The 20,725-nt window shown below is 32.8% G+C and overlaps 1 protein-coding gene across 2 annotated transcripts; it reads left to right on the top strand.

Moving 5' to 3' along the window:
* Positions 1-285: 285 nt before the first annotated feature.
* Cog1 (conserved oligomeric Golgi complex subunit 1) lies at positions 286-20,379 on the top strand. 2 transcript variants are annotated; one of them, XM_088230804.1, is made up of 14 exons: positions 286-537; positions 618-785; positions 1,027-1,172; positions 2,350-2,504; positions 4,541-4,775; positions 5,723-5,855; positions 6,952-7,124; positions 8,198-8,503; positions 9,249-9,528; positions 11,009-11,357; positions 12,535-12,975; positions 13,660-13,857; positions 15,580-15,615; positions 17,349-17,456. In XM_088230804.1, exons 1-13 carry the CDS (start codon positions 401-403, stop codon positions 15,610-15,612), a joined length of 2,754 nt encoding a protein of 917 aa, XP_088086930.1. In that variant the 5' UTR covers positions 286-400; the 3' UTR covers positions 15,613-15,615; positions 17,349-17,456. The 2 variants fall into 2 exon arrangements, with proteins under 2 accessions (XP_088086930.1, XP_088086929.1); XM_088230803.1 differs by lacking the exon at positions 15,580-15,615 and having other exon boundaries at positions 17,349-20,379.
* The last annotated feature ends 346 nt before the right edge of the window (positions 20,380-20,725 follow it).

Consider the following 20,725-nt stretch of genomic DNA (forward strand, 5'->3'; position numbering starts at 1 on the left):
AATCACGAGATGGCATTTATTAAATAAAGTTAGTAATGAACCATAATTTGATTCAAATTAAGTATTATTATAGGTAATAATAAAATCACAACCTACCCACGAATCACAATTAATCCGTTTGTCTTTTCTTCAATTAATGTCAAATTGTGCATTAAGTTACAATAAAAATACACAGATGTCTTTTAATGCTACCGATGCTGCCATAGAGTAATAATTTTTCGAATGTTCACTTGCCTACTTATCATAAAAAATAATAATCGAGCATGCCAACACCACACACAACTGTCAAACCATAACAAAATATCGGAAACAATTTTGATTTTTGATACGTCTTCATTCTTCGGCTTCCTGAGTTGAATTTTCGGATTGCATTGGTATGTTGTAATCTTATACCTACAAAATGCCAACCAAAGACTTACTGAGCATAAATCCAAATGCTCTCTTCGAAGAACACACAATAAGTGAAATAGATGACACCCAAAAAAAACTCCTTCATGAAATCGAAAGAAAAAGAGAAGAATTGAGGGTTATGGTTGGGTAAGTTGTTTTCATATTGTAATGTCTTACTAGCTTGAATTTACGGTCAAAATATTAACTAAACTTTTATCAAATTACAGAGAGAGATACAGAGATTTAATTGAAGCTGCCGACACAATTGGAGACATGAAATCCATGTCCCAAAATTGCATAAAACAAATCGAAAATATGACCTTAACGTGTCGCAACTTACATGACACCCATTTAATAGGATTCAAGACTGATTTCGCTTCTTCAAATGTAGAAAAGTAATTAAATTTTACCTGTTTAAGTATGTTGATGGTCTGATATCTTTTGAAATATTTCTCCGTTGAAAAAATTTATACCCTGTAGTTTGTAAACAGAATTTTTACACGACTTCAGTGATAATTTTCTGGTCTTTTTCAGTCAATCTCAAACCACATTCTCACAAAAATGGCACTATTTAAATTATGCATAATAATAATGTAATCAGTGACTTAAGTTCAACTTTTTATGTTTTATTTACAGGCCTATCGTTAGCCGCCAGGTTCATGGTATAGCGATTCAAATAAAAATTCTCATGGCTATTCCAGAGCAGATTTGGAGCAATATAGACATCGAAGATTTTCTCACTGCCACTCAATTATATCTCTTTGCTAGACATATTTACACCGGTAAGTTTAATGTCTCCACAAAATTTATGCCCATTTGTATAAAATTTTTATTCATCATCGTCATCATATCCTATCCACATCCAATGGTTCAAACGACACTGCGCTAGTTCACCAAATGTGGCATATCTCAATCATCTGTTACCTGAAAAGGTTATCAGACGTGTTGTTATCTAGCTCCTATATACCATAATGAGGAAGTTCAGTGTCTTTTTTTATTCTTTTATTTGTTAATGGAATACTAAACTAAGCCAACATTTTTTATGTTTTATTTTTATATATCGTATTATCAGCGCTATGATTTTTTAAAGTTTTGTATTTCTGAAATAACTCCGCGTGTGACGTCAGAGGTTGTTCTATGACAGTTCTTCTGATCGGTTTATATGAACCATTGACGTCATTCAAAGTAGTGCGTTTTTATTAAAATCTTTATTATTATTTTTTGCATACATTATTAAGAAATTTTTCCTTACAATTAAATGCTCTAATTTTTACTACGCTCAAGAAAACTTTTTTTGTATCCAATTTCTCGTAGGGCTGAAGTTCCTCATTGGGGACGAGGAACTATAATCCCAACCGTCCATGCGCTCTGTAGCTGCAAGACGTGCCGGGATATTTATTTATTGTACAGCGCCCTTGAGGTGATTTTCACAAAAACGGCGCCATATAAATTATATATATTTGGATAATTTATATTAATTTTAATTTGTCAGTCCAGAAATAATGAAGTATTGCAGTGTTAAACCACCTTTAAACAAATATTTAGTGTACATCTAGCCAAGAATCAAACCCGGGATCTCAAGCATGGAAGTCAAATGCACCAACCACTATACTACCGGGCGAATTATTGCCAACGTAATTTTCTTTATTGGGATTTTTACTTAAGAGCAACCATTGAGTCAAAAACATCCATCCGTAGTTGTATTTCACTCACAGAACTGTGTTCTGTGCCCCCCCGGACACGGAAATATATTTTCAATTGTTATCTTAAATTAAACTCAGATGAATATTAATATGTTTATTTGATATGTATTATGGGAGAAAACTACATTCCAGCCAAGTTTATATTTCAATTGTTATAATCATGTTATAAAACGGACACCTCAATAGTCCGGCACGGCTTGTATTTTTCCTATCCAGAAGAAATTATTTATTTTGTTAGTTTTTTTTTATTTTGCAGGATTGCAATTAGAAACTGGTGGACAAAGTAATAACAAGAATATTTCAGCGTTGATGCCCGTTGTTCATAGACAGTGGAACTCATTAAGTAACTTTAATAACTTTCTCATGGATGCTTGTCAAAACAAATTAGGAAATTCCGATTTGAAAGCTGAGGTAGGTTCAACCGAAACTATTTATTACTTTTGATTAGTAACATTATCAGAACTGGCTGCATTATTTTAATTTTAATTGGAAATTAAGATTTTTTACTGTTATTTTATTTAACATTACCACTTCTTCTTACAGTGCCACTCCACAGTGGAGGTTGGTAATCATCTTGGCAATTATTATCATGTCCGCAACCGCTCTGAATAAGGATTTAAAGCTATGATGGAACCACTCGCTCGAGTTTTTAGGCCAGGAGATACATTTTTTCCTACACTGTTTTCCTTCAACTTTTCCTTATAACATGATAAAAACTATTTCATACTTCTCTCCCTGCATAAAGTGCATTTCTTTTGAACAAGATATTTAAAATAGATCATTATGGTACTCTAGCTTTCTTTTCTCATTCGTATTTAGTTTTTGTTTTTTCTTAATACTTCTTCGTTGCAAATTCGGTCTACTTATGATATTTTGAGCGTTCTTCTAGAGCAATGTTTTTCAGTCTGTCGGGATCGCAACACTCGAAGCCTTGCTTGGGGGGTCACGGTCGCAAACAAAGTAAAATTAAAAAGCAAAGGCTTTGGGTCCTACACTACATCCTAAATACAATAATTTCAGTGAGAATGCAGTGCCTGTTAATTTTTTTAACTATTTATCAAATCGTGGCTCTATTCTTGAGATGCAAATAACCAAAGTTATCAATGATTTTTAAGTTTCCCTTGCCAACTTTGGATATTCTTCTTTTCTCTTCATCCAAAAGACATCAATCCATCTTGCGAATATAATTCTATTTTATACATGCTGTCAGCAGCATATTCTGTAAGATTTTCAAACCATGCTGCTAACGGCCCGCTGCACTTGTTCCTACCTTGCACTTAATTTCTCAATTAATAATATTATAGTCTCAATAGAAAGACAATTAAATCAGCTGTATGAAAATTGTAGACATACGCGTAGCATAATAAAATTAAAGTCTCGGAGGGGGGTAGCAAGATTTTTTTAAACTCGTAAAAGGTTCACATATTTAAAATGGTTAAAAAACACTGTTCTATAGCACCACATTTTTAATGCTTCAGTCATAAACTCTAAAAACTAAGAGGTCAGTGCTATGTAAGTGTGATGATCTTAGGTGACCGAGTAATAAAATACATTATTACCAAGTATTACAGAGAAGTTTATTCTAACTAAATCCTTCATGTTAGCTGAGCTAAGGCTGGAATCAGAGAAAGCTCGAGGTGGTGCCCGTCTTCTCGGGCCGATACCGCTTGGTAGCCCCCTTCCATGTATCGGCGCTATCTCTGGAATTTTCTTAAAATCTAACATTTACTACGGTGAGCTCCTGACATTGCTGTAGATCTAATGTGACGGGTCTCCGTAAATTAGTTCTCGCCCTCCAAGCCTAGGTCAGCCTGGCTACTGAGTGGAGGGTGAGTGTTCTCACATTGCTAAATCTCCCCCTCCCAAACTCAGAAGTATTGGGCGATTAGGTAAAGGGCGAACGCTCTAAAATGTTCAGGTTTAACCAATTGCCTATTTACTTTTTCTTGCTTATTGTTTAACATATTCTCTAGTAATCGACAAATACTGTTTTCAGTGTGTCATTGTTTTGGATTGCATTTTAAACTAATTTGAATATATAATAATATCCTATGTGGTTATAATCCTATGTGGTTGCCAAGAAGCAGCTGTCAAGTTAAATTAATAAAAAGGATCAAATAATATTTGAAGAGAACCTTTATGAAAGAAGTATAGGAGTCCAGACATTTACTTACTTGAATTATTAATTTTTCTGCTAACTTGTCTAAGAAAATCGGGTTGTGGTCCCGTGGCTAATGTTGCGGACTCACGGACCAGAGGTCCGAGGTTCGAACCCCACTCTACCCAGACTTGATTTCCATTTTCTAATAATGAGTTATTTACACTCGTTGAAAATGGCCACCAAAATGGAAATATTTGGATAAATTATAAAATGCTAATATTTCTTTTTTTTTTGACATGCTCAAAATTAGTAGATTAAATAATATTTTTTCTTCCATTTGTTTTAGGTTGCTGCCTCATGTTTAGCTAGTATGTTACTTCTTGACAGTAAAAAGAATCTGCTAGATCTGATGAATACATTTATAGCACTGCATAGCACCAACAGTCTCTCCCATATCTTGACAGCTGACATTGAGGGAAACCTTAGCCAAGGAAACTTGAAGAATGACATCAAAGATAGGATTGCTACAAGTGTCAAAGTGATTGTTAGAACTATTGAACTACTCCATAGCTGCTTTGTTGGTAAGAACAATGACTCAGATTAAACTGTTATTTAGTTGTATCTCTGAGCCATTATTATTAGAACATTAAATGTGTATCTAAAGTAATGGACCATATTTGCAAACTTTGATGAACTTAATCCAACCATCATCATACCCTCTATTTGTACCATCAGGGCGCTTAATTTGTACACTAAATGCAATGTATATCGATCATCTGTTACATGAAGGTAAGGCGATAAGCCTCACGCATCCGTTGCCAGTCCAAGGTCATGAAATATTGAATATAATATGTTGAACCACATTTTTAATCAATATTTCCTGTCATCCTTTCCAAGAATCTAACCTGGCACCTCAAGCATGGTTGGCACTTTATTTCCTTATTCAGGATTTCTATCTGTGAGTAGCCATCAAGTTGAAAGCACTCATCCAGTATTCTGGTTTTATTTCACACAAAGAACTGTTTTCTCAATCCACCCGGACACAGGTAATCCAACAATATGAAACTTATTACCCATATAAGGCCTCTGTTAGAATATGGATACTGAGCATGGAGTCTCTACTTCACTTAAGAAATCGAGCTACTGAAAAAAGTCCAAAGATGTGCTATTAAAATCCCTAACTTACTCAAAAGGGTGCACTACCACAGTAGATTCAAAGCAATAAGACTTACATCCCTGGAAGAACGACGGAAGAGAGGAGACTTGATAGAAACTTGAAATATACCAAATTATTACTATGATCGCCCCCTGCATAAGATATATCAATTAAATCTCAGCACCAATTTACGGGGTCATAACTGGAATATCTATCGTCCCTAATCTCATGGAAAACTTATTTTCCGGCAAAGTGGTTTCAGACTGGAATAAATTGTTTGTTTCTGAGATATAGACACACCAGGAAAGGCTGCCTGCCTGTAATAAATAATAATAATCATAAAAATGTAAAATGTCTTATTTCTGATTTCAGAAAATGGTGATGGACTTATTCTTCAAAACTTGACCCAATTATTTCAAAAGAATTCTCCTCCTCTCATTAATCTGGTGAAGTTTCACGATACTCTCGGGTTAAAGCTCCTTCCTCCTATTGTGGCAGAATTCAGGTATATATTTTATTTTTTCACGTAATAGTCAATAATTTTTAATTTGTTAAGTTTGGACAGAGTAATTCCTTTTTTTATTATGTTCGCTGCTGCCGGCCGTGTCAATACATATTTCTATTGAGACAGGCGACTCAAGTGTTCAAAACCTTCTCAAAGTTTGATTGAATCATAGTTGAAATTTGATTAATTTGAAGTGGATTTAATACATTTAGAGCAGTGGTGTCCAACCTGTAGTTCGCGGGCACCTGGTAGCTCGCGACCCATATTTTAGGCACCCACAAACAAAAAGATGGACTGAAGAATACTTTATATCGAATTACATACACAACTGTGCACTAATTGTCAAAGCGTTTTTTGGGTCAACCTATTTGTGTGAACAGGCTTTCTCCCAAATTATAATAATAAAAAACACATACAGAAACATGTTGACTGACAAGCATGTAAAAAACAACACAATTTTGGCATGCACATCAGAGCAACCGGATTTTAGGAAGTTATCCAAAAATGTAAATAGTCAAATATCACATTAAATTTATTTTTTCTGTATGTTTTCTGTATATAAAACGAATGTGCTTTATGAAGTTTCTTTTATTTAACTGTAAAAAATAATTTTATTTGTAATATTAAGTTCATATATTCATAAATATCAGTTAGTAGAATACACAATGCAGGAATAAAACGAGCCTTGAGTAGTTAAGATTGAAGTTAAACTAGGCGGTGCCTGTGAAGATGCCAATGATTTCAAAATAGCTCTTGGTGCTAATTCGGTTTGACACCACTGATTTAGAGTTTTATTTAATTTATTTTATCAGTGGCTTCAAAATGATTTTTTTATAAAATGTCTGTAACAGGCGTACGGCGCATGACAGAAAGGGCATTTTTGCATGTTTTTTCGTAAGTTCCTGCATTTACTTCTCACTATTTGTATAGAATTAACAGTTCGATTATCAGTAATATTGCTTCTGTTGGAATAATTTAAAGTGACGTTTCTAATATCTGACCTTTAATCGCCCATTCCAAAGCTTGAAATGTTCTTCCTCCAAATTATCAACATGCTTCTGGGCGAAATTATTAATGGTATATTATTTGGTCTTAGGTTATCAGCGCCATCTCAACTTCGCCCCGTGAGTCAACAAGAAGTAACTGCGTGTGTACGTACTTGGATGACTTGGGTTCAGCAGTTCACGGGGGAGAGGGTAGAATCTCTTCTCAAATATGTCAAGACTGCTAAATCCCTTAACACCATCCGGGAAGATGCCATGAAGATTGGTACTTACATTTTTCATGGATTCATAACTATACATTTATCTTTTTTTATTTTTGCAACACAACAGGCCACGGGGCCTAAATACTGTGCAGATACATGATATTCAACACTCAGGTTTAAAAAAATCACATTTTATAATGGGATCTTTTAACATTTTTTTATTATTATTTAAGTAAGCAAAAAATTACCGTGGCAACTGTTTATTAACTTTTGCCTGCGGCATCGGATAATTTTTTCACAATGGTTTAAAATATGCACATTTGTCTGAAATGATTATCAAATGAGTTATCTGAAAACAAGACGTTTCGAGACCTACGTGGCAAACAGCACGTACATTTCTTTCCCCATATTATGCTTAAGTTGTATGCAATTCGAAAACCGCTAGCCGTTTTATATATGATTATTTTTAAACCCCAAAATTGTGAATGAAACCTTGTTTTTATACATTGAGAGTTCTATCATTAGAATCGTAAAAATCTGCTCTAAATATATAGTATGTATTTGTTATACTGAAAGAGATGCAATTTCAATGTAAATTCAACATTCGACTTAGAAAGTGGCTTTTAAAAGTAGGAAATAGCCTTTTGGAAGAAAAACTACTTAGGTTATCATATTACATTTGTGTTTTTAAATTCATATAATATGTTGATTTCATTATTATGTATCCCTGTACTAAGTGAAAACAAGTGTCAAGGTAGGGTTACAACCATTTTTAAGTCTGCGTCAGAGTGATGTAGTGGAGTTATGGCGCGTCACAACACACCACAACAATGTGTTTCTAGAAACGTCTCCTTATCGCATTGAGTCACTGTTCACAGCTACGCAAAAACATTTAGCAAGCTAAGCAAACATGATGAATGGTCAGTAAAAATGATAAAAGAGCCCTCAACGTTTATCACCACTCCACAACAATGTAATCATGCCTTAACTGGCTTAAGAAACTGGTAGGCTCAAATAAATAATGTAGTGTTGTCTACAAAGTACAATCTTTAATCAAACAATACAATATTGCATATTTTTATGTTTTAAATACAAACAAACAACGTTTTATATTAGTTGCTTATATAATTTTCAGAAACTCCAGCAAACTGGAAAAAGATTTGTAGTTCTTTGTGGATAGATCAACAGAAGATGAACATTTGGTCTTCACACTTTCAGCCTCTACTCACTAAAAGATTGAAGGATATAATATCTGGTAAATGGACGGATATCCTCACGAGCCTAATTCAAAGTATGGATGGGTTGTTGACGACTGTTTGCACTCCAGGATTCCGGGAGAGGGAATCAAATCTAAACTGGTTTGTTTGGAGCGATTTGATTGGACAATCTTCCATCGATTCAAGAGAAGATATCATCAAATCTATCAATACTCTTATGAAAGGTTTGTTCCATAAATTTATTTTTGTTTTAGTTTTATTAGGTTGTATGTGTATTCTTATTTTGAAAAATGGGGATCTGGACTATTCAAGCTCCTGACGATACTGCGATCTGTGTTGATCTATTGTGATAGGTCTCCATAAATAAGTGCTTGGTTTCCAAACTTAGATAGCCTGGCTACTGAGGGTGTGTGTTCTCATTTTGCTCAATTTCTGAAGGTACAGCCTCTTTTGTGATATAAAATATCACATTTACATTGAATGTGGTAAAATAGTGTTTCATCATCTGCAGTGCAGATCCTACATCTGGTCTCCTCCTTACTCCTGTCTAAGAGTAATAAAGATTGAACCCCCCTCATCCCGCATCTTCTACCTTTACAAAGACAAAACACTTATTGATAAAAAGACTACTTATTACCTCCATGCGTAATATTTAGTAGCAATACCACTGTTAAAATTAAAATGGGATAATATTCATTAGTAAATTAAACCTTGACAAGGAAGCTTGGGTTGCTTCAAAACAGGTTTGTAAAAAATATGTTGTTAAAAACAGTCACTTGATTTTTATTTTTATTTATAATGAATAACCGTAAAGTAAGTGCTTCAAACATAAATTTTATGTAGTAAATCTTGCTTGTTAATTGAATACTTGTCGTCAAATTGACAACTTTCATGCAATTTGTAATTTTATGTTTGAAAAAGTATTCATATTAAAACCATTAATTTATATATTTATGTTGAAATTTCTAGGCATGACAATGCAAGATAGAGGTCTTACTCCCAATCTAGAAAACCTATGTGAAAATTTCAATCTTAATCTCGGTACTATGCTGGGTGATCTAAAGATCTATCTCTATGGCGCTTTGGAAAAGTCTAGTCCAAGCAGATCAAATTCCATGTTTGAAAATGAAGTCAAGCAATTCTTACTTGATAAGACAGAAAATCGCGAGGTAGAACAAGATTTACAACATTCAGACACGTGTGAGATTGAAAACTATTTGAGACAGTGCTCTATGGAAAACATTGTAAGGTATGTACATTCTATTATATTTTTAAATACATATTCTGACACCACTGCAACCTTATAAAATCTATTGTGGCGTTTTTCCATAAATTAACTCTCGCCATCTAAGTCTTTTAAGAGTCAGGCTACTGAGTGGAGGGCAGGTACTCTCATATCTATTGAAAAATCTCCCGCTTTAAGTTAAGGTCCTTAATATATCAGGCTATAAGTTGGGGGCGAGCGATCTAACATCCTTAGATCTAACCAGTGGTTCTCTGCAGCTTGTTTTGTTATATAACATAATTATATGTGTATGTGACATACACAAATACCAAGATAAACATAGGACATACAAAAATACTATACGATGGACTTAATCACTACAATGACTTACCTCATTACCAGAAAAATTGCACGGGAGGCAAATTTAAAATCAACCTGAAATATCAAATGATGACTACACTAACCAGATGAGACATAACATGACTTGACCTTATAATATTTCTTGTAAAATTGATTTTTTAAAATTTTAACAGCCTCAGGTATGTGCATATATAAAACCATAATAATGTTTCATACATGAAACAGAACGTACTATAAATATTATAGGTGTATAAAAATGTGCACTGTATGTAGCGCAGGAAAACCTATATAATTCAAACTCTTAATTTAAAAAAAATCTAAATATAAGAAAAAACTTGTCTCTGTAGTCATGTTTTCATGTCATTCGTATATATCACACATCTTGGCCCATGGACGTTTCGATCCAGCCCACGGAAATGTGGAGTTTTGATCATACACAAATTCATTCAGAAACTCAAAACATCTAATGTGTGTGTGATTTATTGATGTTTTTTTTACAAAAATGGTTCTTAATAAATTATCCTTCATTATTATCATCAAATGTCATATTCAACAGTAACAAGATACAGCTTTTAACTAAATGCGTGAAATTCGATTTTAAAGGAAATTAATAAATGCACTCGGAACATTGGGATAATTTCAATCCGAAGCTGGAATAGGATTGCGGTTATTTATCAATAAAATAATTTCAATCCAAAGTGCATCATATGTCTTTAATTTTGATTTAATTACTGCAAAACATTTTTATACGGCGTTCGCTGACTACTAGAACCTATACATGCGTTCAAATGTAAATATATCAATGTTATTTTTGTTAGTTCGCACACAATAATATTTTTTTTGAAAATGTTCTGTCACCAACACATCAACATAGAGTTAATAAACATTTAAATGCACTGCGTATGTTTTGTATGTGTTTATGGCTATTTTGATATTCTGTCCCGCAACTCAGAGAGAAATTGGTAATCTGGGCGCTCACTGGTAAAAAGTTACCCATGCCTGGCTTAAAATCAGCTATATTTTGCTGTATATTTATTATTAAACTAGTGAGAACTTTTGTTTTTTGTTCTGCTTCCATCTAAAATATAATAGTACCAGAAATCACTTCATTATGTTTATATTCATACATAACACTTTATTTCAGTTTTCTCGACTACATCCACAAAGATTGCATTTCTAAAAAGGAATCTGACGTGCAGAAAAAAACCTCAGCAATTTTGTCAGCAAGATTACTGTTAGCCTTGCCGCAATTGGCTCCAAACCTATGTTTATGCTTTGTCCCTCCTCAAAAACAATCTAGTATTTTTGAGGATGTGAATTCTGTTGATACAAGTGCTGCCAGATCATGGGGCGATGTTTGCAAACTTCTGAGCCAAAATTCACACGTTTGTTGGGAAAAGTGGATTGAAATATCAATCAATAAAATAGATGAATTGCTGTTAGAAATGCCTCAAGAATTTACTGTCACTGCGAACATGGATTATCTACTTGTCGTAAGTATATTTTAATATATTGGTATTATTTGGTTAAGCATAGATAAAAATCTTAAGAATACATATATTCGTTCTCATTCTCAAGGCACTCTCTTAATACCCATACACAATTCCTCTTTCTTCTCTAACTCATATAGTGTTCATGCGGCTCGACTGTGGAATCATCTCCCATCCACCATCAAAGATGTTACTACATTATCTCTGTTTAAATCACGTCTGAAGAAACATCTCCTTTCTCTTCCTTAATCTCTCCTCCTTTCCTTTTTCCTCTTTCCTCTTTCCTCTTTTTTCCTTTTTCCCATTGAGTAATAGTTTCGATTTAAGGTAATTTATAAACAAATACGTTTATTTCTATTTTTATATATCTTTAAATTTTTAATCTTTTTTTTATATTGAATATGTTCTGTAACTTGAATTATAAAAATAAAACTTTTATTTTATTGGTTGGTTGGAAGAAATTGCCATTTGGCAATAAGCCCGCCAATGTACAAATAATCATTATGTACAAAAAGTTAAATAAATAAATAAATAAATATATTTTAATATAAATTACGAATTTGAATGAAATTGTGGAACTCAAATAGATTATTAATTGAACCGGATTGTGGTACTGTGGCTAGCGTCATGGATTCGCTGATCTGAGGTCCAAAGATCGATCCTACTATTGTTTAATATTGCTTAATAACTTGGAAATGGCCTCCGAAATGAAAAAAATTGGCTCAACCATAAACCTCATATAAGGAGCGTTTTGAGTGTACGGTGTACAAATATAATAAATAATTTAAAAAACGGATAAGATACCGACAGAAAATTTCACTAATATTTTTTAAAAAATAACCATACAAAACCGGTTCATTTTTAAAGTGCGGAGAACTGAACATTGAAACCTCGATTTTGTTGATTTTAGTTAGGCACAATGCGTCCGACGTGCAGTTGTCTTATTTGCACAATATCAGGGAGAAGTCTGCGAGAGTGACAGAAAAACTATGTTTAAATTATTACATGTTTATATTATTAGAGGGTAGAAACGTTATTATTAATTGTGTATGTACAAAGCATTTCTCATTTTGAACACAATTTTTTCAATAAATAAAAAAAATACATATTCATCAAATTTCTCTGAGATCGCATATAGTCGTGACGTTTCTGAACAATAATATAATTTTAATTATTTCAGCAATGGGATTCCATCACCATTGAAGAAAAAGACGATCAGGATAATCCTATAACTTCGACAATAAAGATTCCGGCTGGACCATCAATAAAACTCCAGCAGCTTTTATATTCTGTCAGTCGAATCCTCGACGAAATCATTCCGCATACTCTGCCAAAAAAAACTCACACTCTGTTTGTGGATTCCGTTGCAGAGCGTATTCTCCAGTATTTCTTGAGAATCGTGAGAGAGAAATCTAGTCAGATCAATCAGAAATGTGCCTTGCAGATATTAATGGACGTTCGACATTTGACGCTGCTGCTTGTGATTAGAGAAAATAAAAAGGCATTAGCGGATAGCCACGAAGTTTGCGATTTGTTGAAACAGAAAATTGATCCATTCGATTACGATGTCTTCTACCCCAGACTGCAGACAAATGCAAAACGATCCGTCCAAAGAGTGCAAGTGAGTTTTAGATGACTCAGCTTCATACAAAAAATACCTTAAAAGTTTTATTTCACATTTAATTTTATTCTTCATTTATTTTATTAAATTTATTTATGGTTTTCATTACAGGTGTACTTTTACAGAATACATGAAAACAAAAAAAAGATACATATATCATTTTTTCTTTATTCAATAATGATACATTTGTATTTCACATTCTTCATAATATCGTCGGCGTTACTGCAATACCACGTAATTATCATTTGAATTTTTTCGTTGCGGAACCTAAAAAGTGTTCCATTAATATACTAAAAAGCGTTCCAAAAATGACACAAGAGTATCAGAAAAACTATTCTTATTTAGAGGTAAATTTTAATGAATTTTTCGAAGAACATTTTCATTTAAAAAAAAAAACTAGTTACATGGTATTGCAGTATCAGCGACAAAATTTATTATGTATTTGTTATTTCTTTATAAATTCCATTTCAGGTTCATATAACATACATACATATAAGTATTTTTTTATATATTTTAAACTTCTGTATTTTAATAAATATAGGATTAAACACAACAATACAAAACCTTACAAAAAACTTCTGGAAATAAAAATCATTTATTTTATTAAGCTTAAATTTCATCCTGTTATTGTTACTACAAAGTAGAAGATTTATCAATTTATTATTTTTCAATTGTCGATTTCAGACTCTACTGGGCAGTATAATCCCCAACCATGATCAGTTAAACTCCATAATTGGCTCCAAGCCACTAGTCTCTGGTGGAACAGCGGACAAAGAACCAAATGCTTTCATACTAACGGGACAAGCCAATACCGCTGTGTCTTGGTTTCCACTGCTTCCTGTTACTGCTCCACTGACCGCGAGAAAGCAGGCAGAAAAACAAGTAAGAGTTAAAAATAACACCCTCAGATTGACAAGTAAAAATAGACAGCCGACCCTATAATATCCAGTGACAAATTGATCTCTTGGAATATTAAGGTTTACTGTGTGAAAAAAGGCTCATTTGCAATAGTCTTTATTTCTTCTATACACACTAACACCTTATACTTGGCGGCCTCCGTGGTTAAGACCCTTTACTCACGCATGGAAGGTTCTTGGCTTATCTGGTTTGTGGATGGGCAAGTGTGGAGGATGCTCTGCCTCCGTGCATCTCCATCACAGTATGTCTGTTATATGAGCGTATTAACTCTGTGTATAAAAATCTGAAGTAAATAAATAAGTGGTGGACATTCTGGTACTTTTAGGAACTCAAGATTCAAGTTCTGAATTCAATTCCCACTACCTCAGATAGCTTTTATTTTTCTGATGCCTTGTGGGCATTTTAAAAGGGTTAATATAACATTAAGCATGTTCCTAAGTGTAATTGGAGACCCTAGGAGTTGTTCATGTATTTTTTTAATCAATCCAAATTTAATATACATACTAAATGTTATTAAATATTTGCATATAACCACTTACCGACTTTTCTATGTCTACCGGTTTTGAGACGTACCCGTCTCTTCGTCAGGACACCAATTAAACCAGCATGCAAACCAACATGCAAAACCCACTATACACCTTAACCATAGTTGTTGCACAAAATATAAAACCAACACGACATGCATTTTAATAAGCACATGCACCGATTAGAACAAACATGCACTGATTAAATTAAGAGAAAAAAGTAGAGGGGGTAAGCTTAATAGGGTGACCATTACAGTGGAACATCGTATAAAGGACTATATTGGAAGTTTGTTTGGTTATTGATCAAAGGAACATTATTTTTAAAGATTTCCTAATATCGAATATTTCCATATTATTTACTTTTAACCCTTTATTATTTGTATGTAAGATTTTAACTCCTGTATTTTTATTAAAGTCATTATTTAAATTGATTGATTGAGTTGATTGAATTGATTGAGTATTGATTGAATTGATTGAGTATAGTAGGTTTTGCATGTTAGTTTGCATGTTGGTTTAATTGGTGTCCCGACGAAGAGACGGGTACGTCTCGAAACCGGTAGACATAGAAAAGTCGGTAAATGGTTATATACCACAAAGTTAATGCTTTAAATATTAATAATATTAAAATATATATGTAGGATTTATGCTGTTGAGGGTTGTGGTGATCCTCTCCCTCAATTGGAAGTTAACAGAAGAAATGATGTTGGTGTTCCAAGGTGTATTATTTGCATGTTGAATAAGGTACAACACTATCTTGTGGAGCGTTAGCTTAGCAGCGATGAGGGATTGCACCGGGACTACATGCTAGAACTGATTTGCTGCACGATTGAGTGACTTTATTGGGCTGACTGGGCGTTACCAGGCCTTGTGGTCTCTTTATAGGCCACTTTTCTTTGTTCTACATGTCTCCATGGCGTGAATGAACGGCAGGATGTTGATCTTACGTAGATGGATATTTTCTGTGCAATACTGTTAGTCTTGCATATTATGTTGTATTGTATTCCATATAAAATGATGACTTGCTTCATCGGTCGTCGATCTATATTTCAGGTGAAATCATTGACTATGAACTCCACATATATGTCCATGTATTATGATAAATAAACACATCCTAATTTACGATTATACTTGTTTATATATCTATTTATACTTTGTATTTCAGTATTTTAAAGAAGCTGCCTTCAGTATTCTTTAAATGGTATTTATTTGCAATTTTGTTCAATGAGTGAATACGTTTTATGTCACTTAACATAAATTTGAAATATGTATGTCTATTATAATATCAATCATTGTTTTAATACTCATCTGCATGTTGATTTTACACAATTAATTCAAATGAGATTCTTGAAAACAAACCTTTCTTATTTTTCTACTTTGTATTTTTACTCTGAAATTGATTTAAATAATATGTATAGCACAATTATTTTAAACTATGCGATGTATCCTATTACATTTTTTTGTGAAACTAATAATCATAAAAATGTGTTTTGTTACAAAGCGCCGTGGATGTGATTTTTATTTTATGTTTAACTCTATTTTGACCCTGATACATATAATTTGTATTATTAACATATTACAACAGAGATGAAGAACATTTAAGAAAAGGTAATATAGAAGTCAAGGCATCTACAGGGCTGATGACCTGTCAATGGCTGGTTTAAGTGGCCACTTTACACACTGTGTAACATTCACCATTCTACCCATATTTGAACAACTATATTCCTTCAATTCTTTCATTTGTTGATGTTTGTGAAGTTAAAGAGCTGAAACCTTTAGGTCATAAGCCCTGTAGATGCCTAGACTTCTATATTACCTTTTCTTAAATGTTCTTCATCTCTGTTGTAATATGTTAATGTAAACAGCTCCCCAGGGAGTTGAATCCAGTCCTTGTCTGCAAAAATTTGGACAAACTCAAAATATTGTTAATTTGTATTACTTTTTATACTGTTTAGTTCCATAACCGGTTATCAAAAGATTTTACTTACTAGTACTAATGCCTAAAATAGTAACCTAATTGGAATCTTAAATTGAAATCAATTATAAATTCACATGAAATCTCTCTCACCACAAGTGTAAAACCATAATGTATTCATATACTGTAGTTTAGAGATATGAGAGAAAAACTGGGTTTTGAAAATGTTTTTTTTATCCGTTCATGTCTTAATTTAAACTTAGTTCCCTTTTACGGTTTTTAACTTGTGACGATCGTGATTTTTTTGCATTTAAACCTCAAAAACGAGAAATTTGCACTTAAGTTTTACACTCACAGTGCGATGTACGTTATAATTAAAAAATAGGTCTTTTTTTTACAGGAATGTGTTTAAATGATTCAGTTATCTTAAATAGAATTAAAACACGATTGAAAATATTATTCATTTTAGCTATACACCTGAAAGAATATCTTCTATCAGTAAAATAAGTTTTCTGTTCTACCTAACATTACTGTTTTTCTACCGTTTTTACTAATTGATTTTATCTTGGTTTGTTTCATGCACTTCGCAAATAATACTCGAGAAGCGCGTTATTTTTAGAATTGGTTCAAATCTTGCTTTTTTGTTATTTAATTAAATTCTGCTCGTATAATCATAACTTACACAATTCTCACTTTTCACGGTTATTTACTCAAAGGTGAATGTGGTCACATAATCAAAATATTATAGTAAATATATTGTACATTTGCCAAAAAATAAGACAGAGATTAAACGCCAATTTATATTGATTTACAAAAGCATAAGAAAAAAGGTCATTTTAGATTTCAAAATTCTCTGCTCAGTTGTTTTCTTCTTGTTATTAAAAATGTAATCTTCATATTTTTTCTTCTGTATTATTAACAATATGTTTGCTAAAACAATAGACATTTTGATTGCTCATATTACGTAAGTTATAATCATTATGAATTTAATTCATTTGTATGTTTTTGTTTATTTTCAGCGGAAGAAACAAACACCTGGCACATTGGTTCAGAGTAAAAGCCCTGCATCACTTTCTGATACCCTGACATCTACACCCTCCAGTTCTACTTACAGTGCATCAAATACCTCTAATATTGTTAGATCGGGTGCCGCTGCTTTCTTTGGCTCCATGGCTTCCGACTGGTTCGGGGGAAATTAGAATCACAGGGGCCATGCATTTATAGAAATATATATATTATATATGTAGTTTTAGTTTTCTACTGACATTTCTCGGTGGAACTGCATTTTAAATATAATAATAAAAATATTTTATTATTTTTGTTAACTTTTGTTTATAATTTTCACCAGTGACCAGGTTTCGTCATGATCATCATCGTCAGACTGGCAGCTTTCAGAGAGTCACATAATTACCCCCGGTCCGGGATACAAATTTCGAAGGAATCATTAACTAGCCCCTGTTATAGTTTTTATAAAATTTAATTATGTTAAATTCAAACATAATTTTATCATAAAACTTCATAATAAATCTTTTTGCATCTGTTTTTACTATATGCATTCAATCAATACTTCCATTCAATATTATTACTGCATCACACTTAAATTATTTTAATTTTAACGCTTTTATTCTCATAATTATTAAAATCGTAATTAAAACCCCTGGTTTTACTTGTATATATTTAACAAAAGAATTTGTTTGGTCTCCCACTAGTCTGACGACGACGTCAGTTACTGTGAAACCCGGTCACAGGGGAAAATTATAAATAAAAGTGGAGTAAACTAAAAACAGTATTTTTATTATTAAAATATATTATGCAATCGTCGACTTCGACCAGTCAGTTCCGATAAACTAGTCGTAAGTAGATCTGGTCAAAAGTCGGCTAATGCAATCCTATGATTTCTTGTCAACTTTTTTTTCTAGTTTGTCTTTGGTTTTTATGTTCTTGTTATAAATAGTCCGTGAATTGCCACTTTAATTTATCCCCTTTTTCTATGGTATTTTATAATAATAGCTGCGATGTTATCGAAGCGAAGTGAAGTGAAATCGTGTCACTTTTTAACACACATTATCACACACACTAATTTATAGCACGCAATTAAGGTCTACAAATGTGTAATGGTCAGCGCTACCTAGCGGGTGTTTTCCTTAATAAAATTGTTTTGTCTGAAATTAGCTTTATTGTGCAGTTCTAATTTTGCTACTTACACGAGTGGAGGCGTATAAAAAAAATAAAAAAAAAAAAAATAAAAAAATTTGCTACTTTACCTAGTGACCCACCTAAAGGTATACAACTTGCTAAAATTGTATTGTGTGAAGTTAGCTTCAGGGTGTCGTTTACTAGAACGTACTGTGGTACGAATTTATTTTGAGGTGTTGATCAGTACTACCACCTTAACATCTAGGTACCGTTTGAGAATAAATTTTATGTTTGTTTTCTTGCAACTATGTGTTGATATTACTTCATTTCTTATACTTTTCAATGTATTTTAGTTAAATTAGATTCTTAACATTTCAAAATACACATGTCTTAATTTACAGTGCAACCGCTAAATTATATATCGAATCGCCTTCTGCAATATTCATAATATTATTATTTATTATCACACAAAACAAAATGATCAGGTTAGTAATGTGAATGTACACCTTGGGGCAATCTTCATATGCCACAATCATAATGTGTGCGAGTGCGAGTTTGATAACACACTGTTTTAAAACACATTTGTAGTGTCTGCACAATAAAAAGTGTGCGCAGTACTCACTTCGACACAGTAGTACTACAATTGTGCGGTGAAGACTGTGTGGTCTCATCGCTATTTAATTCTTTGGTTCTTGGCAGGTTGTGACATTTTCCCTTTTGCATACACCCCGGGGGCCTTATGCTTAAAAAGCGAATGAAAAAGTGGCAACGCCAACAAATACGTATTTATGCCCCTCGTGTCACTTTTTAACTTCAATTTTATTCCTCTATATATTGTTTCTAGTCCTTTGGGTATTTTGTGTATGTTATACTTTTATGGCAAAAGAAAATGTTAATACTGAAAGAGCAACATTTATTGTTGGCTTGATATAACACACATTGACATGTTATATGAAATATATTGTGGGTATACTGGCAAAAAGCTTTAACTTTCAAATTCCTGTTTTGAGAAATCAAGCATTTAAGTTTTGTTCCAATTTTACTATTTTCTGTCTTATTTAAATAAAGTAAGATGTTAAGTGCTCATTTAAGAACATGTTTTTAATTTTGCGTTTCTTAATTTTTTTATTAAGTTATTTAAAGCTTTTGTCTGAATAAAATACCGAGTATACGACTTAACCTTGAATTTATTTTTGAAACTACAGATATATGAAATTTAATATCACTTAGTGTATTTTGCCAGTTTGTAGAGCATTAAAAACTTTACAAAACTGCATCATTAAGTCGAATCTGCATATTTTCGAGTTAATGTTTTTTGCCAGTATATCCACGATATAATATCTATTCGTTTAATGGATTTTAAAAGTTTATTATTTATTTAATATTCACATATATCAAATATGTATTTTGACATCGACAATGGATTAAACAATTTTAAAATTGGTCTCATTTAAGAAGCGACTGAAAATATGTGTAGATATATTTGCACATTTCTCGATACACCGACATCATAAATTAAACTGGCTTTTGATCAACTTTACTCGCATGGGTGGTTCAAGAATACTGTCACCTGTCAATTTACACAAGTTACATGTGATTCTTAAGGCGAATAAGTCAAGCATATGGCCCCGGAAGGGTTTTAAAAATGCTTTGACTGCTATCGCTACTTTTAGTGAAGTCGGATAACCAATCGCGGATTCTGGTCATAAAGTCGAACAGTCATAGGTCGCAAAGGTCTTAATTCGAAGACTACTTTTATCTTATATTTAAAATGATTTTTATCAATCACATTAATTAACTTTAAAATTCAGAGGTGAAATACTATGTAAAATAGGGTTTATTAGTAGGAATCATTTTTAAGAAATGTTTATTGTAAAATAATAAAAATATTTTAATAAATTATACTACTATCCATGCTTCCCCTTTTCTTTCAAAATCTCAATCGTAGAAAATAGTTTAGTTGGTATATTCATCAGACAATCTTTCAGTATTCAGATCTCCCTTCCGGAATAAAAAATCTTTGGATTCCATTTCAAGCCTTGTTCAGTACCCGGCAGTCAATAAAGATATCGGGCTTAAGAGAGAGGCTGCCGACTTTGTAGAGCGTCGTCTCTGTCACACAAGTCCGGCATCTATATCACGGATGAGTGACTAAGACGACGCTCTGCAAAGCCGAAGGCCGATTAGGCCGGTAGTCTCTTTCTTTAGCCCAATGTACTTTATTTAATGTTGGGTTCTGTACTCACTAAAACAGACGAAA

Source organism: Micrasema longulum, unplaced genomic scaffold (genome assembly GCF_059751315.1).
Source record: "Micrasema longulum isolate JH-2025_06_02 unplaced genomic scaffold, ASM5975131v1 h1tg000819l, whole genome shotgun sequence".
In the NCBI taxonomy this organism is placed as follows: domain Eukaryota; kingdom Metazoa; phylum Arthropoda; class Insecta; order Trichoptera; family Brachycentridae; genus Micrasema; species Micrasema longulum.

Bases quoted from the DNA above. Each gene is read 5' to 3' on its own strand.
- Cog1 (XM_088230803.1), top strand. From the start codon at position 401: ATGCCAACCAAAGACTTACTGAGCATAAATCCAAATGCTCTCTTCGAA. The intron at 538-617 runs GTAAGTTGTTTT...ATCAAATTACAG, and splicing joins GAATTGAGGGTTATGGTTGG to AGAGAGATACAGAGATTTAA. The intron at 12,976-13,659 runs GTGAGTTTTAGA...TGTCGATTTCAG, and splicing joins GATCCGTCCAAAGAGTGCAA to ACTCTACTGGGCAGTATAAT.